Below are 21989 nucleotides of genomic sequence, written 5' to 3' on the forward strand. Positions count from 1 at the left end.
GAAGACCAAGGAAGAAATAACACAATTACAAGCCACATTATAGAGTATGAGGCTTTCCAGACCAAGCCTAATTTAGTTCTCTGAAATTAATGGTATATTTAGAGAAGATGTAGATAAAGATGCTAAAAGACCCTATCTAACTAAATACAGTCCTGTCCTCGCCTCCTCAATCTCCAGTCACTAAGAATATGTGAAAGTTTTCTACAAATACATATTGGAATATTTTCAAGAGTAAAAGAACAAAACACTTATGACAGTTATGTTCAGAAGGCATTCCGTGAACCTGAAAAGTGAAGTTTCCCCCAAATATTTGTTCCATACTCATTCATTAAATTCAAATGGTGTCAATAAGTAGATGCCCCCTCATTTGTAAGTCAAAGAAGTAAACACTTATATATAGTTAATTAATGACCCAAACCTTGCACTAAAGCAAAAGTCCACCAAACTCAAGGTAAAAGCAGCCACTGTCCACTTACTATCGCTGTACTGCAGAGAAACGAAAAATGTTTCAAGGGACTTTTAAAAGATTTCTAACAGAATGATTTTTTTTAACATTCAACATTATAATGATAATGTCTTTTATAAAATAAAGTTGCTCAGTGAAAGTCTCTTCAAAGACATAATGTTTAAAGAGGGACAGAAATTAGCACCCTCTACTATCCAGCTGTTAACTAACTCTTCCCATTTTCGATGAAGAGCAACAGTAATGCTCCTCATTTAGTAAGCATCTCAAGTTTATATATTGTCAGGCCAGCCAAGTACCATCAGTAAATGTAGCAAGTGGGTGGGAACTACAAGCTACACGTAAGAGGGCCTGCAGCTGCTACTAGACTCCATCTCTCCATCTTATTATTGCTAGGACAAATGCGGGCCTAGTGCTACCAGATCTTCCAAATTTTCCGAAGAAAAGCCAGAAATCCAAATCATGCAAAAATTTCCATTTTTAAATGTTGGCAATTAAGAAATAAGAAAACCACAGTGCAGGCCAAATTCAAAGTACCTACAAACTGAATCTGGCCTTTCAGTATGCAACGACTGCTAACTACACAGCAATAATAACCCAAGGAACAGAAGCATCAGTAAGAATCTCAAATGTCTGACTCCCAAACCCTAAACTCCTCAGGACTATTACTCAGATTTCATGTTGAAGATGGATTCTCCGTGTAGTCAAGAACACTGGTGGTAATCCTTCTCTCTTGAAGACTAATTTTTGACTAATAATAATTTTTTAAAAACTATGGCTTTTACTATTTTAAAGTATACATTTTAAGAAAAAATCAAAACAATGAACACTGAGGTGGTGAAATCAGAATATTAGTAAAATTAATAAAATTAGAATTGTAATATGTAGAAAATGTATACTTATTTAAAAATAGTATAATGCTTTACAAACTGTGTTAGTTGGGTAAATGTCTATCAGCTGGGTCCCCAGAAAGCAACCAATCATTTGAGCTCCCTCCTCATCTCTTTATGAGACATCAAGAATGGGTAGTCCTGATGGGCCACTTTTACTTTAGCAACATGAAAATAAAAAACAAATGAAGAGGGGGAAGAAGTGACAACAATGTTAATTGGCAAGGTATTTCTGTTTTATAATAATTTCAAGTGCCAAAAGATCCTAAGACTCAATACAATTTTCTTTACTACTTTAGCTCTAAGTAGATTAGATAGCTAAAAAGGATAAACTAGCAAGACCTTCTATTTAGAAATAAAATCTGCTGGATTAAAAAAGAAATGCTAAGTGGGGCAGCACCCAAAGATTTAACCTTAATGATTTAACCTTAAAAGAATCGTTGCTCAAAATTTCCAAAAAAAATTTTTTAAGGAAAAAAAAAAGCTTTATAGTCATACTCAGAGTTCTCAGTTAATTTGGAAGGCTACCCCCACATATTTTGATGACATACTTAAAAAAAAAATCCTTAAGAACAACATAGCAGAGTTTAAGGAAAAAGGGCAGCTTGACTTTATCAGAACTTGACAGCTGTGTGATTTTAAGCAAGTTATTTAACTACTCTGGGCACTATCCCCTGATCTATAAAAAAAGGATAAACCACAGCTACTTTAATTCTCATGATGAGAATTGTGATACATCTTAAATGTATTTTAATTCATTCTCTTAGCTGAAACTTGAATCTGTACCACAACATCAGTACTTTAAAATATTCCTGGCAGAACAGCTACACACAGATGAGAGAACTCAACACTTCTTGAAGCAGCCCTTTTCATCCTCACACTTCTATCATTTTCTTTTACTAAACTAAAATCAGCTTCCTAGTTACTTCAACCCCATCAATCACATTCTAGTTTAAATCTTATTAAGTATAGCTAATACAATTCTCACTAAACTCCAACCTCCATAAGGATTGAGACTGTTCAGTATTGAAAGCCCAGCACCTAGAACAATGATAAGCACATAGCAGGTGTACAATAAATATTTACAGATTGAGTGATATGTTCTGTACAGTATTTACTGATTGACCATTGAAATGCCTTCGAATATAAAGAGCACAAGTGTGTATACTTCTGGAGGTGATCATTTAATGTTTAAGGTTTAAAAGTTGAAATATCATACATAACCAAACACACACATGCTATGTTTTTAAAAATCCCTTTGGATACAGTAAATAAAAGCAATTTTGCTACATTTTAAACGATGATGCTATTCAATGACACAGATGATAAAGTTCCTTCAAAGCAATAAACCTATTAATGGCTCCATAACTTCTAATCATAATTTCCTTCAGATTTAACTGAATTCCAAGTCTACATTAAAAAAAAAAAAAACACCTCAAAATGACATGTACCCTCACTACCACTGGCTATCCTACAAATAACCCCCAAATAATAACTTAGTCAAGTTTTATCACCTGAAAGTTACCCAGAAAACATCAGAATTGAAATTGTGATAGAATTATCAAAATCTGTAACAACTTTCTCTCATGACTTTCTTAGCCACACACTGTTATAAACACCTCACTGCTTAAACACTAGAACTCATTTATAATTTAGTCACTTATATTTCAGAGCTGAAAGAGTAGGTTTCATAAAGTTATGTTCCACTTCGCAGAACAGGAAATCAAACAGTGGATGACCAGTTCACCATCCTCTGCAAATCTATGGAAATATTTCCATTGTAAATTTCTCCTGCCACCTGACGGTTTTAAGCTGTCACTCTGTGATATCAGCGTAAACAAAACACAATTACTAAGGTAAATCTGCCACATAACACAAGTCAATACTCCACCCCAAACCCAAACATCAAATATTCCTGAATTATTTGGGTCACTGATGCTTGAAACTGTGGTAGAAAATCAGTGATCTAGAAACATGTAACTTCCACTAAAGGAAACTAGGTAAGGCAAATACCAGATTTACATAATTTTATAGTAAAGAACAAAATCTAAAAGGGTCAAACATTTTAATGAACACAAAATTAAAGGAGGACAGAAAGTAAAATTAAAAATTCATGTTTTGTAAGAAATAGCCATACATGACCCTTTCAACACCGACAAGCCTTCCCAGACCAAAGTGGATGAAGCCTCTAGCCCTACAAAATTTTCCTTCCCCTTCCACTTCTATGATATTAAAAGAAAAACAACCCAAACCCTTGTACATTAATCAAAATAGTATACTACAGAAAATCAAACCGCCAGATATAGGGAGACTTTAAAACAGTTAAAATCACTACCAATCTTTAAAATACTATCTGCAGGGCCATTTCGGGTACTGTGGGAGGAACTCAGAGCCAGGAAGGGGCAGTCTGCGTCTGTGCTATAGAACCCACCCCCAAAGGGCAGATGACATGAACACAGAATGTACAGAGAACTACAACACGCACAGGCTCCCAACTCGTTACCAATTTGCAGTGCAAGAGTATTCCTTCCCAACAGACACTCCCTCTACCCTGAGAGGTGCCGAAGCAGCACAGCAAAACGGGCCTGCAGTTGCAAAATACAACAGCCCTGGGCTACCAGCACACTCTTCACGCCTGTACTTTGTGTCCAGGAACAATTTCTCAACGTGGCCAAGGTGATGCAGCAAAGCTGCCCTCAATGCAGCAACCACGGATAGGAGTAGTTTCTCAACAGTCCCAGAGCCATCCCGGGGAGGAGGGTGGACTTCCCTTGCATCTTCGATATGCTGCTTCGACCCATGCTGACAGCACCTTGGATGCCCAAGAACACACGAAGAGGTTTCTAGCTCCCATTAAGGCCCCTCGGAAGCAAAGAACGTAGGCACTACCTGCCTTTATCTAGGGCCCTGTCCAGGGCTGGGAAGAGCCCTGGAAAGCAGGGACTGGGATTCAGTCGTTGCCCTTCCCACCCACGCAGGCGGCAGCGTGCCTCCAGGCCCGGGGTCCCAGCAGCCAGGCCCCCGCGGCCGGGCGACCCTTCCCCCCACGCCCCTCTCACCTGATCTTGTAGCTCGGGAGGGTGTGCTTGCGCTTGATGACTTTCTTGAGCTGGTTGACGATGATGGAGGTCAGCTGGGGCATGGGCCGCCCTTCGAACTGGGAGCGCACCTCGAAGTCGATCAGCGGGTCCTCCACGAAGGAGAAGAACCAGTGGGTGAAGGGCACGCGGGTGAGGACGAAGCGCAGCCTCCCCACCACCCGGGACAGCTTGACGAACAGGTAGGCGGACTTGCCGAAGACCAAGTCCACGTCGATGGCCAGGTGGAAGCCCCCGCTGTACTCCACCTCCGCCTCGAAGGCCAGCTCCTCGGGGGAGGTGGCGGGCAGCGCCTCCCCCTCAGGAACGTCGGGCTCCCCGGTGGCCGAGGGCACCACGGGCCGGAGGAGCCGGATGGTCTTGATGAAGGGCACGGTGTCGCCCAGGGACACGTCCCGCAGGCTCAGCCCCTCCAGGAGGCGCCCGGCCGTCTTGGTCTGCAGCAGCTCCTCGAACTCCACCTTGATCTTCTTGGTGACCCAGCGGCGGGCCAGCGCGGTGTCCCGCAGCTCCCGGAACAGGAACAGGATGCTGGCGTTTAGGAAGTAGCAGGTCTCCCGCGTCGGCGGGGCGGGGGTCTCGGGGGCCGGAGTCGTGCCGCCCTCGGGTGGCCCGCCGGAGGGCTCCTCAGCCCCGCCGCCGCCATAAAGGTACTCTCTCAGGGCCAGGTCCGGCACCGGCTTGATGTAGCGGAAGCCGTCGGCCGCGCGGGCGGCCTCGTCCGGCGGCGGCTCGGGCTGTTTGCGGTAAAGCAGCAGGAACTGGGTGAGCAGCGTGAGTAAGGAGCCCAGCACGGCGGACGCCAGGATCATAAGCAGCAGCCCCATCCCGCCACCGCCTCCGCCCGGAGCGCCCGCGCCCTGGCCCCCGCGCCCACAGCGCGGCTTTCTTCACGGCGCCCTCCCCCCTACCTCCATCTTGAGGACATCGGGCGGCGGGGTTTGGGCGAGCGGCTCCCTGGGCCTCGTCCAGGGGCTCCGGACGGCGCACTGCAGCGCCCCAGCCCGCGGCGGCCCGCGCCTCCTCAGAAGCTCCCGGAGGCTGCTGCTGTGGTGGCGGCAGCGGGGGCGGGAGGGAGCGGAACGGCGCCTTCCTCTGGCCGCCGCTCATTGGACGAACGGCGAGTGACGTCAGGAGCGTACTCGCTCCCGGCGGCGTCGCCTGGCAGCCGGCGCCCGGGCACGCGTACGCGGGTCCTTCTTCACCTCTCGGGCGCCCTTCCAACCCCGCCCCGACGCCAACATTCCAGTCCCCCGCGATACACGTGGCTGTCACTTCTGAAGCCGCTGCGCGGATCTGGGAGGATAACTGGGGCCACCGGTTGGAGGATAAGGAGGCCGGGCGGAGATGTCGTGGCGGCGCGTTCTTGACTCCGGTCATACCGTTGTCTTCTAATGCGCCCATCCCCCCTCATTGGCCGCGGTCCCTGTTACCCCTGCTGCAGTGTGATTCTTCTACTCCCGTCCCTGAGAATGGGCTGGCGGCTCTCCCTGCCGGGCAGCGCCGCAAAAGATCTGAGTTGGCCGTTCGGAGACTTCCCAAGCCGAGGACAAGATTGCACTGCCTCTGAGACCGCGGTCGCCGACCATCAATCTGACCAGCAGACGCTCTGCGTTCGCGGAGGGTGGGCCCTGGGAAGGAGGGACAGAGAAAAAAGGAGTCAGATGCGGACTAACTTTACTACCTAGGCGGATATTTGAGATTTAAACGAGAAGGACATAAAAAAAAAGAGCCGGTTTGAGGAATGATGAGTGGGATGAACTTGCCAGATGATTGGAAGATAAATAGTCACTGTCAAGCTATCGCAGTGCGTTAAGCCCCTGAGTGTATTACCACATTTAGTTCATTTAAGAGACAGTTATAGTTAGCCACCACCCATTTTACAGATGCAAACACTGGCGCAGAGAGGCAAAGGACGTTGCTTAGGGTCACACAATGGTGCCTGATTTTGTCTAAAACTAAACCCTAAGTCCTTGGTCACTACTCAGTACTAGGATACCAAGATTGCTAGAGTTGGAAGGAGGCTTATTGGTTCCATGGTGCACAGGAAGGGGGAGTTAGAAAGGGGGGGCGTGAGGAAAGACTTAAAGGAATTTTGCACAAGGTAGCACCTTGACCAAAGCCATAGAGTTAATGAAGCCAGGTTGCCCAGGAACAATGTTATCCTCCTGCCATCTGGTTACCTCACAAATGCTTATGTGCTCCAACCACATGGACAACACAAAGATCCACCCCTAGTCCCACAAGGGTCAGATATTCCATACCTAAAAATCAGGTTGGTTCTGGCTGGCCTTAAGGGGCCAGGGCAGGGCTCCTCTTTAGCTCTGGAAGATCCCCAAGCCAGTGACAGTCCTGAGTCTGGGTGATTCTAGAACAAAAAATCAGAATTCTGACCCAACTGGAGCAGGTATAGAACTTTGGAACCAAGCCGTTCTCATCTTACTTACTCATCCCCAGGTGTGAGACCAGAATGGCTCCTTTGCTGCAAAAATGTTAGCCTGCTGAGAGAGCCAGGCTCAAAACCATATTCCACATCCTACCGAAGTCCAGAGCCCTGCCGGGATATCTGGGAGCTCCAGGCAGCTTCTTTTCTTGTGATCATCTCTGGGCTGCTATCTCAGTTCTACACTGTTTCAACCCAAATGGGAAATGTAGACCCTTAATAGCCACCAAAAACCTTATTTATAATACTCCTGCACCATTGTAATAAATGTCACAGAAGCTGGAGGTGGGGTGGAAGATTATCTGAGTAATTTTCACAGCACTGAGATTCAATATCCTCAAATTGTGTACTAATCCATTCTGCATCTTAAAATATTCTTCAACTACCTCCTTCCCCCACAAGGAAAGTTGGTGATTTTCCTGGGAGTGAGTTCTCAGTCTCACACTCCATCTTGCAGGCTTCTCCCTTTTCTGCCCTCCTTCTACCTCATTAGTAACAGAACTCCCACTTGACATCATGAATGTCAATGCATTGAGATAAAAGACACTTATTCCCCAATCTCTCTTACATCTGGATGTGTCAGTGTTACTGGTTTCTGATATGTAAGAAGTTTTGTAGGACCTTCTGGAAGTCTCTTAAAGGGGACTGACTCAGTTGGAAGCTACACCATTTTACTTTCCTCTCTTTGTTCCTCCTTCCAGCTGTCTGGAATGCAGTCATGATTTCTGGGGCTCCAGCAGCTACTTTGGATCTTGAAGTAACTTTGACAATGGAAGCCGTATGCTAAAGATGGCAAAGTAGACAGATATGCCTGGATCCCTGATGACTTCTTGGAGCTACCACAACAGCCCTGGATTTTCTGTTATATTTGGTCAAACCTAATCTTAACCGTTTCATCCAATAACCATCCTTCCCAAGTTGCCCCCTCCTCTATGTTCCCTACCATTCACCCACTTGTCCAAACTGCTTGCCCTCCTTACTCCCCCTCATCATTTTAATTCTATCTTCTTAGTATATCTCAAGTGTGTCCTCACTTCTCTAGCCCTATCACCAGGCCCTTATTTCAGGCCCTCTTCTTTTCTCTTGCAATGACTTTAGTTCTTCGTTACCTCCTACCTAGTCACTCTGTCTGTCTTGCCTCCTGTGATCATTCTCCACACTGTTGCTACCATGATCTTTCTCCAGTACAAAACTGATCTTGTCACCTTGTAGCTAAAAGTTCTTCAGTGGCTCCCCACAGCCATATTCATAATAATGGCTATCATGCATCAAGAGCACAGTAAATGGGAAGCATTGTGCTAAGCACTTCGGAAGCATTTACGCTCCCACAATTGTCCTTTACGGTAAGTACTATCACCTCCAGTTTATGGATGAGGAGACAGACACTTAATGCAGATAAATAACCTGCCCAAAGTCACTAAGTTAATAAGTGGAGGAGTGGAGATTTGAATAAACTCTGTCTAACCCCAAGGCCTCTCATTTTGCGTCAGTATTCCTTTAGGATACAGTCCAAACTCATTAGCATCCTTTGTGAGTTTGCCTTTGCTTACACTTCAGCTTCTTCTCTCACTACTCCAGATGTAGATTTGGAAGATTTTTTTCCTATCTTTATATTTTTAGGTCCTTGTTGTTTATCTATTTTATATATAGTAGTGTGTATATGTTAATTCCAAACTCCTAATTTCTCTCTCCCCCGCCCCTCCACTATCCCCTTAGGTAACCATGTTTGTTTTCTATGCCTGTGAGTCTATTTCTGTTCTGTAAATAAGTTCATTTGCATCCTTTTTTTAGATTCCACATATAAGTGCTATCATATGATATTTGTCTTTGACTTACTTAACTTAGTATGATAATCTTTAGGTCTGTCTATGTTGCAAATGTCATTATTTCATTATTTTTTATGGCTGAGTAATTTTCCATTGTATATGTATAACACATCTTCTTTATCCATTCATCAGTTGATGGATGAAGATATTATTGATGAATTTGCTTTCATTAAAGCCAGAAAGTAAAATTATAATAAACGCTGTTTGGGGTACAAACAAAATATTTAAACTTAATGTGAACTTTAATATATCTACTTTTCAAATTTACTATAGTTTTTCAACTACTTTAATGTTCTGGAATAAACTAGCCATTAAAATATATGAAAAGGTATATACAGGGATTCACATGTTGACTGAAGAAAGACACACAACCTAAAAGTTGCAAGTTATGTTTTATTTGGGAAACTTACTGAGGACTACAGCCTGGGAGACAGCCTCTCAGATAGCTCTGAGGAACTGCTCCAAAGAGGAAAGGGAAGAGCCCAGATGAATAGGAATTTTTGCTGAAGACGAAACAAAACATGTAGTCAAACATCAAAAGATTACTGCTAGTCATGGAAAACAGACATCTGGAGTTAATGATTTTAGTGCTTTTCTGTGTATGGGAAGATGCAAGAGTCTGGGTTCATTGAAGTTATTCCTTAGATATGAATCTTAATTGTCTAGGGCCAGTATCCTGTTTTTCTCCACCCTGAATTTTCCTCAGGGCACACTGCAGGGGTTAGCTGCAGTGCCTGATGACTGGATGGTGGGCAACATTCTTTGTTTATGGAAATGTCAGGCAACATTTTTTTGTCCACCCACATTTGTCCTTTTGCCTCAGGCTCTGGTATTTCTTGGCATGGCACTGTCAGATCCTGTCTTTATTTAAAATCTTGATGTTTTGTTTATCATAGATAACATTTTATCTTTTAGATGTTGCATTAAATGTTACTTATCTTGTTGATTGGTTTTTTTGGTGCCCCTTCACATTTTCTGCCCAAGGTGAGAACCTCACTCACCTCACCCCAATCCTGGCCCTGCTCTTCAGCCATATGGGACTGTTTGCAGACTCCTAAACACACAATTAGCTATCTTACTTCCTTTATTTTTGTCAGTCTTGCCTAGCGCAGGGTGGGTACTCCATAAATATCTGTGGATGTGAATGAATGCTTTTCCTTCTGACCTTAACCCTTTGGTTCCCCTGCCCATTGTCTGAATAACTCCTACTTGGGGTTTTTAAAGACTGAACAGAAGGGTCACCTCTACCGGAATTTTCCCTGACTGTTCATACCCCTGTCCCTCCTGACCTCCTCTAAGTCTGGGTTAGGAGCTTTTCCATTGTCCTCAGTGCAGTTTGAGGTCACCTTGGAAACAGCATTTCTTATCATGTTCTGAGATTCCCTGTTACTTGCTCGGAATCACGAGTCCACTTGTGAGCTTCTCAAGAGCAAAGACCATGGCTTTTTTGTCTCTGTATCCTCAGCCCGCAAAGCACATACTAGGAAGCATGCTTATAGGATGAATGGATGGCTGAATGGATGGAGAGATGGTAGAGTGAGATCTGCTTTAAGATATAACTGGTAGCAAATTGCAAGTGGAGTCTGTATGGAGGGAGAGTGAGATTTATGAAGAAGTTTTGCCAGAATCCAGACAAGAGTTGATCAGGGATTAGACTAAGGCAGTAGGTTGGACTTACGAGACATTTTAGAGGAAAAGTCAACGGAATTGGTTTGAAATTAAGTGCATGGAGAAGAACTCAAAGGCAACTGAGGTTTTATAATTGAGTGAGTAGGAAGATGGGGGTTCCATAAACAAAGACAGGCAACACAGGAGAGCAAGCTGTAGGCCTATCACCTACACATGGTCATGGACCCAGAGAACAGGGAGCGCAGCCATATCAGATCCTTACTAGATAGATGAGGCCTTAATCAGTATTTATATTCCTCCTAAATTCTTCTGCAAACCATTCCACTTTCCTCTATCCCCTGAAATTGCTTTAGCCTGGGCCATTGTCATCTTTTGTCTAAATTCCTGCCACTGCCTTCTAATTGGTCTACCCACCTCCAACTTTCCTTTCCTTACTTTATTCACCATTCTCAGCCAAGCCAAATTAAGCTATTCTCTGCTTAAAATCTTTCAACAGCTCTCCATAGGCTTCTGGATGAAGTGCTGATTCCTGAGCACGATCCCTCAGGCTTTCACGATCTAGCCCTTGCCTACATCTTCCACTCCATTTCGCAATATGCCCCCACTTGTGGCTGTGCTCCAGGATTCCTAAAGTTCTTGTGATTCCTCCTTGTCCCTTGCTCTTTCTCTCATCTCTAGGGCTTTGCACCTGCTACTTCTTCTACCTGAAACTCTTTCCCTCTTCGCTTTGTAGGCGCACCTGCTGCCCTTCAAGTTTAAACACTTATTTCCAGGAGACTGTCCCTGCTCCTAGCCTTAACTTGGCCCCCTGCTACCTACTCATACAACAACCTGTTCTTTCCTGATGCTTGTGACAGAGATTGCTAGTTGCCTATTCATATTACATACAGATGTGATGACTGGTACTGTAATGGCCATCTTACAATCACGTGGTAACCTTGAGGATAGATGCCACACACTGAACGTAGTTAAACAGAAAGATAGAAGAACCTTGGGACACTAATGATATGGAAGCTGTATACAACCTTGCAATCCTCACCTCTGGACTTCTTCTACATTTGAGAAACATGTCCTTTAAGCTGTCACGCTAGTACTTCTCAGGTCTCTGTTGCTAGCTGCCAAATGCAATACTGATAAAAGTTCATCACACCTTTTTGTTATCACTTGTACAATGTGTCTTATAAACCACAGTGTTTCCCAGTCCTCGACATAAATCTTGGAACATAGCGAGTGCTCAACTGATATTTATTAAGTCAGTGAATGTATTCATATGACATCCTCTCCACTTTTGGTGAGAAAGAGCTACCCTGTTCTCCTGAAACTTTGGGACCACTCATTTGAAGGAAGAGGCTAGGGAGGAGGGAGCAGAATGCCCCAGTAGACTGGGAGAGGAGGCACTGCTGTTGGCTGTGCTCCCCTGCAAAGCAGGGGAAGGTAACTGTGGGAGAGAATAACAGGCTGCAGTAGCAAGAGGCTTGGAGACTGTAAGTCCTTGAGATCTATTGGTGGATCCAAATCTACTGCTGGGAATCGGTGTAACTGTTGGGGTCCCAGGCACACTCACCTCTTCTGTATTTATATTCACTCCTTAGGTGATCTAATCCAACTTCACGGCTTCAAATACTATCCATCTGCTGTGTTTCCAAATGTATTTAATCAGTCTGGACCCCTCCCTTGAACTCCTCTAGGAAACCCATATATCCTACAGCCTACTGGATACCTCCATTTGGGTGTAGAATAACTTACTGTGTGCAAAACTGAGCTGATATTCAACCCCACTGGTTCTTTGGGCAGGCTTCAGTTAATGGTGCCTCTGTTCTTCCAGTTACTAAGGCCAAAAGCCTTGTGTTGTCCTTGACACCTTTCTTTTGCTCATATCTATACCTGGTCTGTTGACAAATCCTGTTGGCTCTATCTTCAAAATATATTTGGAATTTTACCACATTCATCATCCTGGTTCAAGCACCAGGTTGGGCCTGGATTTTTGGAATGGACTCTTAACTGGCCTCTCTGCTTCTTCCCTTGCCACCCTGAGGTCTATTCAAACACAGATGCCACAGTGATCACGTTAAAGGACAAGTCTGATCGTGCCACTCATCTGCTCAAAACCACCAGTGGTTCCTGTGGGGGGCAGAATAGTGACCCCCCCAAAGATGTCCACAACCTAATCCCTAGGACCTGTGAGTATGCTGCGTTAGATGACAAAGGGGAATTAATGTTGAAGATAGAATTAAGTTTGCTACTCAGCTCACCTTATGAGAGGGATATTTTTCTGGATTATCCAGTTATGTCCAATGTGATCACAAGAGTCCTGAAAAGTGGAAGAGGGAGGCAGAACAGAAGAAAATCAGAGTGATGTGATGTGAGAATGACTCTGTCCCCTATTGCTGGCTTTGAAGCTGGACGGGGGTTAGGAGCACGAAATGTGGGCAGCCTCCAGAAGCTGGAAAAGACAAAGAGCCTCCAGAAAGAAACACAGCCCCGCCCACACTTTAATTTCAGTCCAGTGAGATGTGCTGCAAGTTGGGCTTTTGACCTCCAGAACTGTAAGAGAATAAGCTTGTGTTGTTTTAAGCCATTAAGTTTATGGCAATTGGCTATAACAGCCACAAGAAGGAATACAGTTCCTTGTCGCATACAAGGTGAAAGCTGAAGCGCAGCAGTGAAGTCCAAAGTCCCAAATGACCTGGTCCCTGTTACCTATCATCTCCCACTTTCCACCTTATTCACTCTTCAGGCACAGTGCCCTCTTGGTCTAGCCATTAATCTACAGCTTTGTAGAGGAATGAATGATTTTGAAACTTCATTTTCCAGAAGAAAGAGAGGAGAGGGGACCTGCCCCTGGTGCCCCAGCAGGGACTTGAACTCGGGACTCCTGCCCAGCTACCAGTGGGCTACTAATTCTATGGTACTGAGCTTTCACTTCAGCTTCTTCCCCAAGAAACTCTTGTGGTTACATCTCCCCGGCCACCTACTGGTGTTTAAGATCTCCTCCAATGCGGTTATCTTTCTTTTGACCCTTTTCTTTGCAGAGAGTAGCTCACTTCTTGCTGTCTGAAATTCAAAGACAGAAACATTTTCCCTTGAAAAGGCAGGGAAAGATATTCCCAGGGCCTCAGATTGTAGTGATGGAGACAGCCAACTTCCTTAGGAGGAAAAGTCAGGCCTGCCTTTCTTTCAGCCAAGGAGGTTTGCTGTATGGATTCCTGTTTATACCCTGTAGGGTGATTTACGTAGAAACCAGGACACATTTCTAAGTGTTGTTGGCCTTGTCAGTCTGAGTGCAAACAGCCCTCCTTATTTTGCTGACCTGGCACTTATAGTTCCAAAAGAGAAGGTCTGATTGGTTAGCTTCCTTCAGTGGAGCCCCCTACCCCACATTTGTGATGAGTCACCTCAGTATTGATCAGCCTCCCTCGTGTCCAGCCGATATATGTGTTGCAGGCTGCTCTGGGACTGATCTCTGGTCCACTCAGCTCTGGCCACAAGAGCAGAGGTGGCTTCCTCTACAAAGCTTGTGGGTACCGGCCTGGCAGATATTACAGGCCTATTATGTCGTTTGGATTTTTTTTTTTTTTTTTTTTGGTCTGCCTAGCATTGCTTTCATTTGGGAACTCCCCTTGGATCAGGGGTCTGCAAACTTTTTCTGTAAATGGCGAAGAGTAAATATTTTAGGTTTTGTGGGCCATCAGTTCTCTCTTGTAGCTAGTCAATTCTGCCATTGCAGCCAAGCGCAGCCATAGGCAATAGATAAACAAAGGAGTGTGGCTATGTTCCAAGAAGACTTCATTTACGAAAATAGGCAGGGGGCCATAATTTGCCTACTTCCTGGTCTGGAAGGCCTGGAACCTTGCCCTCTATTCACAATCCATCCTCCCTTGCCTCCTCTCAAAATCTTCATGCTCCAATCCACAGGGTCCCTTCCTCACAGGGCTCCCAGCCTGGAAAATTCTCCTGAATCTTTGTATGGCTAACCCCTACTACCACCTCGATCATTGCTCAAATGTCATTTCCTCAGGGAAGTCTTCCCTGATTCCCCTAGTACACTTTCCTAGGGCACCTACCGTTCCTTCATGGCATTTTGTATCATCGTTGTAATTTTCAGTCTTTTCATGTTAATTTGCTGTCTGTCTCTCCACTAGGCATAAGAGTGAGGCCCTGTCTGTTTTGTTCAGTAGCCGGCATAGTGCTTAGTGCATAGTAGTAACTCAGTGTGTATTTCCTGGAAGAAAGAGAGAGACAGAGAGACAGAGAGAGAAAGGAAGGAAGAAGGAATCAGTCTTCTGAACTTGCCTGTTAAATGACTGAGCGTCTAAGAGTAACAAAAATAAATGGGACATTCTACTTACCTGTGCATTGTTAAAGTCAGGAGAACAGGAAGAACTGGCAACACTGGCAGTCCTCCCCACCTATTCAGACATCTGGTAGCCTTTGGTGCTTGGGGATGTTCCCTGGAGGTGACGTCACATCTCAGGCCTGACTGTAGAGTTGGTGGGGACTTGTCCTCGCAGCCCTTTCTTCCAACACCCTGACCCTCCCGCGTCGCCTTCCTTCTGTCTAAGCTCCCAACAGGATGTGCATCGAGGTCATCTCCCCTAAGTGCCCTTTCCCAAAGTTACTCAGGCCTCCTGGGGTCGGATCCCAGATCCAGGACTTAGTGGTTATATGACCTTGAGCACGTCACTTAAACCCTCCAAGCCTCAGTCTCCTCTCTGTAAAGCAAGGATCATAAAATTACCTGTGACATAGGGCTATCAGGAGGCTTTAATAAGGTAATATGTAGAAAGTACTTAATAGGACGTCTGACACATACTTAGTATCAATAAGTTATGACTAGCTAAATTTTAGAAAAAGAACAACCTGATGATCTGATTGAAGCTCTCAGGCCCATCCTTAAAATACGTGGGGTCAGGGCTAGAGTACAAATGCTCGAAATGTTGGAAAATTATAAGTCAAGCTGTTAAATAACATTTGTCTGTCTTCTCCCTCTTCATTGACAAATACGGCTTCACAATGGCAAGACTTTTTAAAAATTGGAAAACTCTAGTTTTTACGTGACTGAAAGATGGCAAAATAGCAAAGGCAACTGAATTTAATTGGTACCGTGCATGTGCTATTGAGGGCCAAGAAATACTTGCACTGTGACAAAGACTCCTACTCGCCCCACAAAGAATCCCTGGGATGAATGGGACCTTAAAAGGCAATTTTGAGCCAAAAAGATGTACAGCGCCTCCTGCCCTCACTGTCCCTTACCGCCCCCCACACATCAGAAGAACGGGGCTCTTCAGCTCCACGTCCTCATTCTGACTCTGCACTCTATGCTTTTGCTAAGCAGAAGTAGAGCCACAAGTGTTAAGTAACAAAAGACACAGCAACCAAATGCTTTACTTCTTTATTTCCTGATTGATATCAGAGTTTCAGGGAAGTACTTTGACAAGTAACTCAATAATAAACACATCAAAATAAAACAGAACTAATGAAAGAAGAATAAGATACTGATCTGCAGAAAATGCCAACACTATTTTTTTTAAGTCAGGAAAAAGTCACAAAGATGTATTGCTCATAAATGCCTATTAAAAGCCTTCTTTAAAACACAGGTACCTGGGCTTCCCTGGTGGCGCAGTGGTTGAGAGTCTGCCTGCCGATGCAGAGGACACGGGTTCGTGCCCCGGTCCGGGAAGATCCCACATGGCACGGAGCGGCTGGGCCCGTGAGCCATGGCCGCTAAGCCTGCGCGTCCGGAGCCTGTGCTCCACAATGGGAGAGGCCACAGCAGTGAGAGGCCCGCGTACCGCAAAAAACAAACAAAAAAACAAACAAAAACACAGGTACCTGCAACGGGCTAGACCTTCAAATAAAAACTGAGGTAAGGATAGAATTCCTATTTGACAGAGAGGGAATGGAAGCACAGAGAGGCTAAGCAGCATGCAGAAGGTCACACAGCTACTAAGTGGCAAGGGAAGAATTCTAATCCAGGTTCATTTGTGTCCAGATTCTGACCTGGTGACCACCATGACACACCGGCTCTTTGCTCCCTACTGCCTCACATCCAGAGAAACCAAATAATCAACACTAGTGAAGAAAAATTCAGTCGGAACCCTGGCTGAGCATCTTTCTTCTGCTGAGTCTTCAGTTTCTTCAAAAAGACAAATAAGTCTTATTAACACCATGCAAACAGTTAATAAGCATGTGTTAAAGTGTTGGGTTGTAAGATGTTGTAAAACAACACTTACTGACCTACCCTTTTTTATTGAGTAAAATCCCGACCGCTGAACTTTAAATTACCTCTTCCTTCTAATTACAAAACGTTGACTTGCTTAATCTTAATTTTGAAGACCAAGCAGCTTTACAACGTTATTACAAGTTGAAAAAGTGCCAAGAGGACCTTGAACAGCAAGATGGGGAAACATGTTGTAGTACTATGAAGATATTGACAGTATCTTTATGGTTCGTCGACATCTTTATGATTAGTGAGATTTTTAATAGCTTTGTTGAAATATTTTTCATATACCCTAAGATTCACCCACTTAAAGTGTATAGTTGGTTAGTTTTCACATATTCGGAGTTGTGACACCATCACCATGATCTAATTTTAGAACATTTTCAACACCCTAAAAAGAAACCCCATGCCCATTAGCAGTCACTCCCCATTTCCTCTCACCCCAACTCCAGGCAGCCACGAATCACCTTCTGTCTCTATCTATGTGCTTAGTCTGGATATTTCATGTAAAAGGAATTGTACAGTATGTGATTTTCCGGTCACTGGCTACTTGCACTTAGCATAATGTCTTTAAGATTCATCCATGCTATGGCATTTATAAGTATTTCATTGTTTTATTATGACCAAATAATATTCCATTGTATGAATATCCAAGTTGTTTATGCATTTAGCAGATGTTAGACATTTAGGTTTTTCCGCTTTTTGTCTATGACGAATAATGCTGCTATGAACTTTTGTATACAAGTTTTTGTGTGGACGTACATTTCCATTTCTCTTGGATAGATACCTATGAGTACGATTGCTGGGTCATATGGTGGCTCTATGTTTAACCTTTTGAGGAGCGGCTAGACTGTTTTTCAAAGCAGTTGCATGATTTAACATTCCCAACAGCAGTGTATATGGGTTCCAATTTCTCCACTTGTTTGCCATCGCTTGTTTTCTTGGTTTTAGCCATCCTAATGAGTGTGAGGTAGGATCTCATTGTGGTTTTGATGTGCATTTCCCTCTTGTCTAATGACGATCTTCTCTGGAGAAGTGTCTATTCAAACCCTTTGCCCATTTTTTTTTTTTTTTTTAGACGATGTTGAGGGTAGGAGTTTATTTATTTATTTTTGCTGTGTTGGGTCTTTGTTTCCGTGCGAGGGCTTTCTCTAGTTGTGGCAAGCGGGGGCCACTCTTCATCGCGGTGCGCGGGCCTCTCACTATCGCAGCCTCTCCTGTTGCGGAGCACAGGCTCCAGACGCGCAGGCTCAGTACTTGTGGCTCACGGGCCTAGTTGCTCCACGGCATGTGGGATCCTCCCAGACCACGGCTTGAACCCGTGTCCCCTGCATTAGCAGGCAGATTCTCAACCACTGCACCACCAGGGAAGCCCCCTTTGCCCACTTTTAAATTGGGCTACTTGTCTTTTATTGTTAATTTTTATTATTAATTTGTAAGAGTTCTTTGTATTTCTGGATGCAAGTCCCTTCTCAGGTATATGATTTGCAAATATTTTCTCCCATTCTGTGAGTTGTCTTTTCACTTTCTTGAAAGCGTCCATTGAGGCATAAGCGTTTTTGACCTTGATCAAGTCAAATTTATGTCTTTTTTTCTTTGGCTGCTTGTGTTTTTTGCATTATACCTAAGAAACTATCGATTAACCCAAGGTCATTAAGATTTACGACTATATTTTATTCTAGGAATTTTATAGTTTTAGCTCTTTCATGTAGGTTTATAATCCATCTTGAATAAATTTTTGTGAATGGTGTGAGGTAGGGGGCCCAGCTTCGTTCTTTTTCATGTAGATATCCAGTTGTCCCAGACCATCTGTTGAAAATACTGTTCTTTCTTCTGTTGAATGGCCTTGTAGCCTTTTCAAAAATCAATTGACCATGAATGTGAGTGTTATGTCTCAGGAGTCAGGGAATCCTGGTTGTCTGCATATACTTAAGAGAGGCGGGCCAAAAAGCTGATGGGATCTTTGAGTATGTTGGTGTGCTTCTAGATTTTGAACTTTGCTATAGAATGATCTGAATCAGCCATTCTTAGGGTAATTGTTCATGCTATATCTTTAGATATTTCCTCTTGGGCAAGTCAGATTCCTTAGAGAATACTCTTTGATTCTCCTGGCTTGAAGATAAAGACCAGAATGTCAGGGTTCTGGGAACTGAATAAGGGCAGAAATCAGGAGGAACTCAGAGATCAGTATGCATCCATTACTGATTTCCCATTATTTTACTACAGCATTCCTACCCTCAGCTGTGTTTTACTTGCTCCAAGGGTTATACCTCCAGTCTTCTGCCAGGGTGAGAGAGGGGCAGTCACCAGTGATGTAGAGTGGGAGAAGGGAATCTATTTCTCAAACAGCTTTAAACCAGTCCTCCTAATTTTAGTCTCCCAACCTCACCCTCATTTCTAAAGGTATGCAGTGCCACTAATTCCTGAGTCTTTTGAATTTTCTCCATATTCCTTTATTTCATGTTAGCTCTCACATTCCCCATCGCCAGTTTAAGATTTGGCTTCCTTGTGTCTGTCAAGTCAATTAACACTGATCTATCTGCTTTCTAGAATTTTGATGTTGTCTCTTAGCCTTGTCCTTGTGGGTTTAAGTCTTACAAAAAATTCCTTTAATATAGTTTTAAGTGAGGTTTTAAGAGGAGGAAAATCAGATGCTCGGCTTAATCCACTCTCTTTAGCTGGGAATCTGATAACCATCTATTTAAAAAATACCAGTGAAAGGTGAGTGATGGAGTGGAGGCCTTTCTTCTCCTCATACTCCGTTTTTCCCTTGGATTCCATTACTCTGCCCTCTCCCAACTTATGTCTGAAACCTCTGATTATTTATTTTGGTTTCCTTTTCTGCCTCTTCTTCCTCTCTCTGTCCCCTAAATTATAGGAAGCTCCACATTTGGGTCCTTTCTGACCTTTCCATCCTTTGCCTCTTCAATAGCCTTCATCTCAGAATAGCCTTTCCAGACCATGCCTTCTAAGCTGCTCTCCAAACCCACTACTCCGTCTCATTTCCCTGATTATTTCCTTCAGAGCACTCATCACTATCTGAAATTAAGTTTATTAGCTTGTGTATTCTGTCTCTTCCCATCAGAACATAAACTCCACGAGGGCAGGAACTGCATCTGTCTTGTTCAGTGCTGTATTGAGCAGTACTTTCCTGGTGCATAACAGGTACTCAGTAATGCTATCTGAAGCAGTGAGTGAAAGATCTGACCTCTCCCAGTGTGGAGAAAAGGGAACCCTCCTACACTGTTGGTGGGAATGTAAGTTGGTACAGCCACTGTGGAAAACAGTATGGAGGTTCCTCAGAAAACTAAAAATAGAATTACCATATGATTCAGCAATCCCACTCCTGGGCATATATCCAGACAAAACTATAATTCAAAAAGATACATGCGCTGCTATATTTATAGCAGCACTATTCACAATAGCCAAGACATGGAAACAACATAAACGTCCATCGACAGATGAGTGAGTGGATAAAGATGATATGCTGCATATATACAATGGAATACAACTCAACCATAAAAAGAAGGAAATAATGCCATTTGCAGTAATATGGATGCAACTGGAGATTATCATGCTAAGTGAAGTAAGTCAGAAAGAGAAAGACAAACACCATGTGATATCACTTATATGTGGAATCTAAAATACGACACAAATGAACTTATCTATGAAACAGAAACAGAACCACGAACATAGAGAACAGACTGGTGGTTGCCAAGGGGGAGGGTGTTGGGGGAGGGATGGAGTTGGAGGTTGGGGTTAGCAGATGTAAGCTATCATATATGGAATGGATAAACAGCAAGGCCCTGCTGTATAGCACAGGGAACTATATTCAATATCCTATGATAAACCATAATGAGAAAGAATTTTAAAAAATGTATATATGTGTATAACTGAATCAGTTTGCTGTACAGCAGAAATTAACACAACATTGTAAATCAACTATACATCAATAAAAAAAATTGATTAAAAAAAAAAGATCTGACCTCTCCCTATATTTTTTCCCCTTTATCTTACATGTCTTCCTTCCCTGTTCCAATACTCATTATACCTAACCATCAACAGTCCCCTGAATACTAAGACTTTACACCTCAGGGCTTTTGCACAAGCAGTTCTCTCATAATGGAGGGCCCTTGGCTTCCTGCCAGACTCCCCCTTTATTCTTGAAGACTCTCTATCCCTTCCCCAGGCGTTCTGGCACCCCTTCCTCTGGACCTCACTGTTGTCAGTACACACTTCTATCCTTGACTCTGTCACTCCACAGGGACCTTTAATTTGCTAACATGTCTGTCACTCCAACAAGACTGTGCTTCTTGAGGGCAGGGACTACATCCTACCTGTCTTTATAACTCCAGGCCCAGGAATTCAAAGTGTGTTGAATAAATGATTTGGATTCACTCGGTATATGTGAACTCCTGTGGGTACACAAGCACACTCAAATTGTGCAACAACTGACCCGAGAAGTCACATCTGTGCACGTGTTTCTCATCCAAACTGAAGAGGGGCTTTGACAATTACTGGATTCATTGACAAGTATTGGTTTATTAAGAGCCTTATCAGGCTTTATACACACATATTTAAGAGAAAACCATTTGAGGACCTGAATGCATTGATCAAATAAACTGATGGCTGTCAAAACTCCTCTTTTCCTGGAACTCTATAGAAACTGACCTGGACGCTCATTCAACCCCAGGAAATTCTGTTCTCATTTGCCCTAAAGCTACTTTCCTCAAACAACGCTTGGGCTCATCACCTCCTCTGATACCTTTGGATCAATAGGTGGAAGACGCTCATGGGTTTCAGATGTTTTTACCCTCACTGTCTCACTTCCTGGCTAAGACCGAAATATCTTTGGACTGAAGACAATTCAAGAGCTGGCCAAAAACATCGATCCTGCCCAGTTTAGACCACATGCCTTTTTATGGTCCTTCCCATCAGAGTGAGTGTAATTAAGACTCTAGACTGATGAGTGGACAGTCTTTTCCATAAAACTGCTTAGCTGGGCAGACCTTTTCTCTTCCATGTTCTTTAGTTACCTCAAAGGTCTATGAGGTGGGGGTCAGGCGTGGGTCTCTTTCTTAAGGAAGAGGAACCAAAAGGTCTTTGACCAAGGACAATTTCCCACTGCAGCACTTAACACTCCATTCAAGTTGTCTAATGAACAAATCTGACACATATTTCCAGTATAATATGAAGGTTAGGAATCTACTTTGAAACTATTCTCTGCTTTGCAAAGGATCCTTCAAAGGACTTCATACTACTTTTAACCACAAAGCTGCTACAAATGGTCTTGCATTACTCCCTTCCCTTACTCTTTGTGTCAGAGTTCAGAGGTCATATGTAAAAGTTGAATGAATTGCATTTAACTTGTGAAATTAAGGATACCCTTTTGCTGCACTTTAGTCATACACTTTTTTTTT

At 43.6% G+C, this 21989-nt stretch overlaps 1 protein-coding gene across 2 annotated transcripts in view; it reads right to left on the minus strand.

Moving 5' to 3' along the window:
• The window catches only part of PDZD8 (PDZ domain containing 8), an 84599-nt gene extending 79104 nt beyond the window's left edge, over window positions 1–5495 (minus strand). For both annotated transcript variants that reach the window (XM_024756071.1, XM_024756070.1), the window contains exon 1: window positions 4413–5495. In XM_024756071.1, the coding sequence (XP_024611839.1) occupies window positions 4413–5278 (866 nt within the window). In that variant the 5' untranslated portion in view covers window positions 5279–5495. The remainder of the gene's footprint in view (window positions 1–4412) is intronic.
• Between the last annotated feature and the right edge of the window lie 16494 nt (window positions 5496–21989).

Source organism: Neophocaena asiaeorientalis, unplaced genomic scaffold (genome assembly GCF_003031525.2).
Source record: "Neophocaena asiaeorientalis asiaeorientalis breed wild unplaced genomic scaffold, Neophocaena_asiaeorientalis_V1.1 scaffold85, whole genome shotgun sequence".
NCBI lineage: Eukaryota > Metazoa > Chordata > Mammalia > Artiodactyla > Phocoenidae > Neophocaena > Neophocaena asiaeorientalis.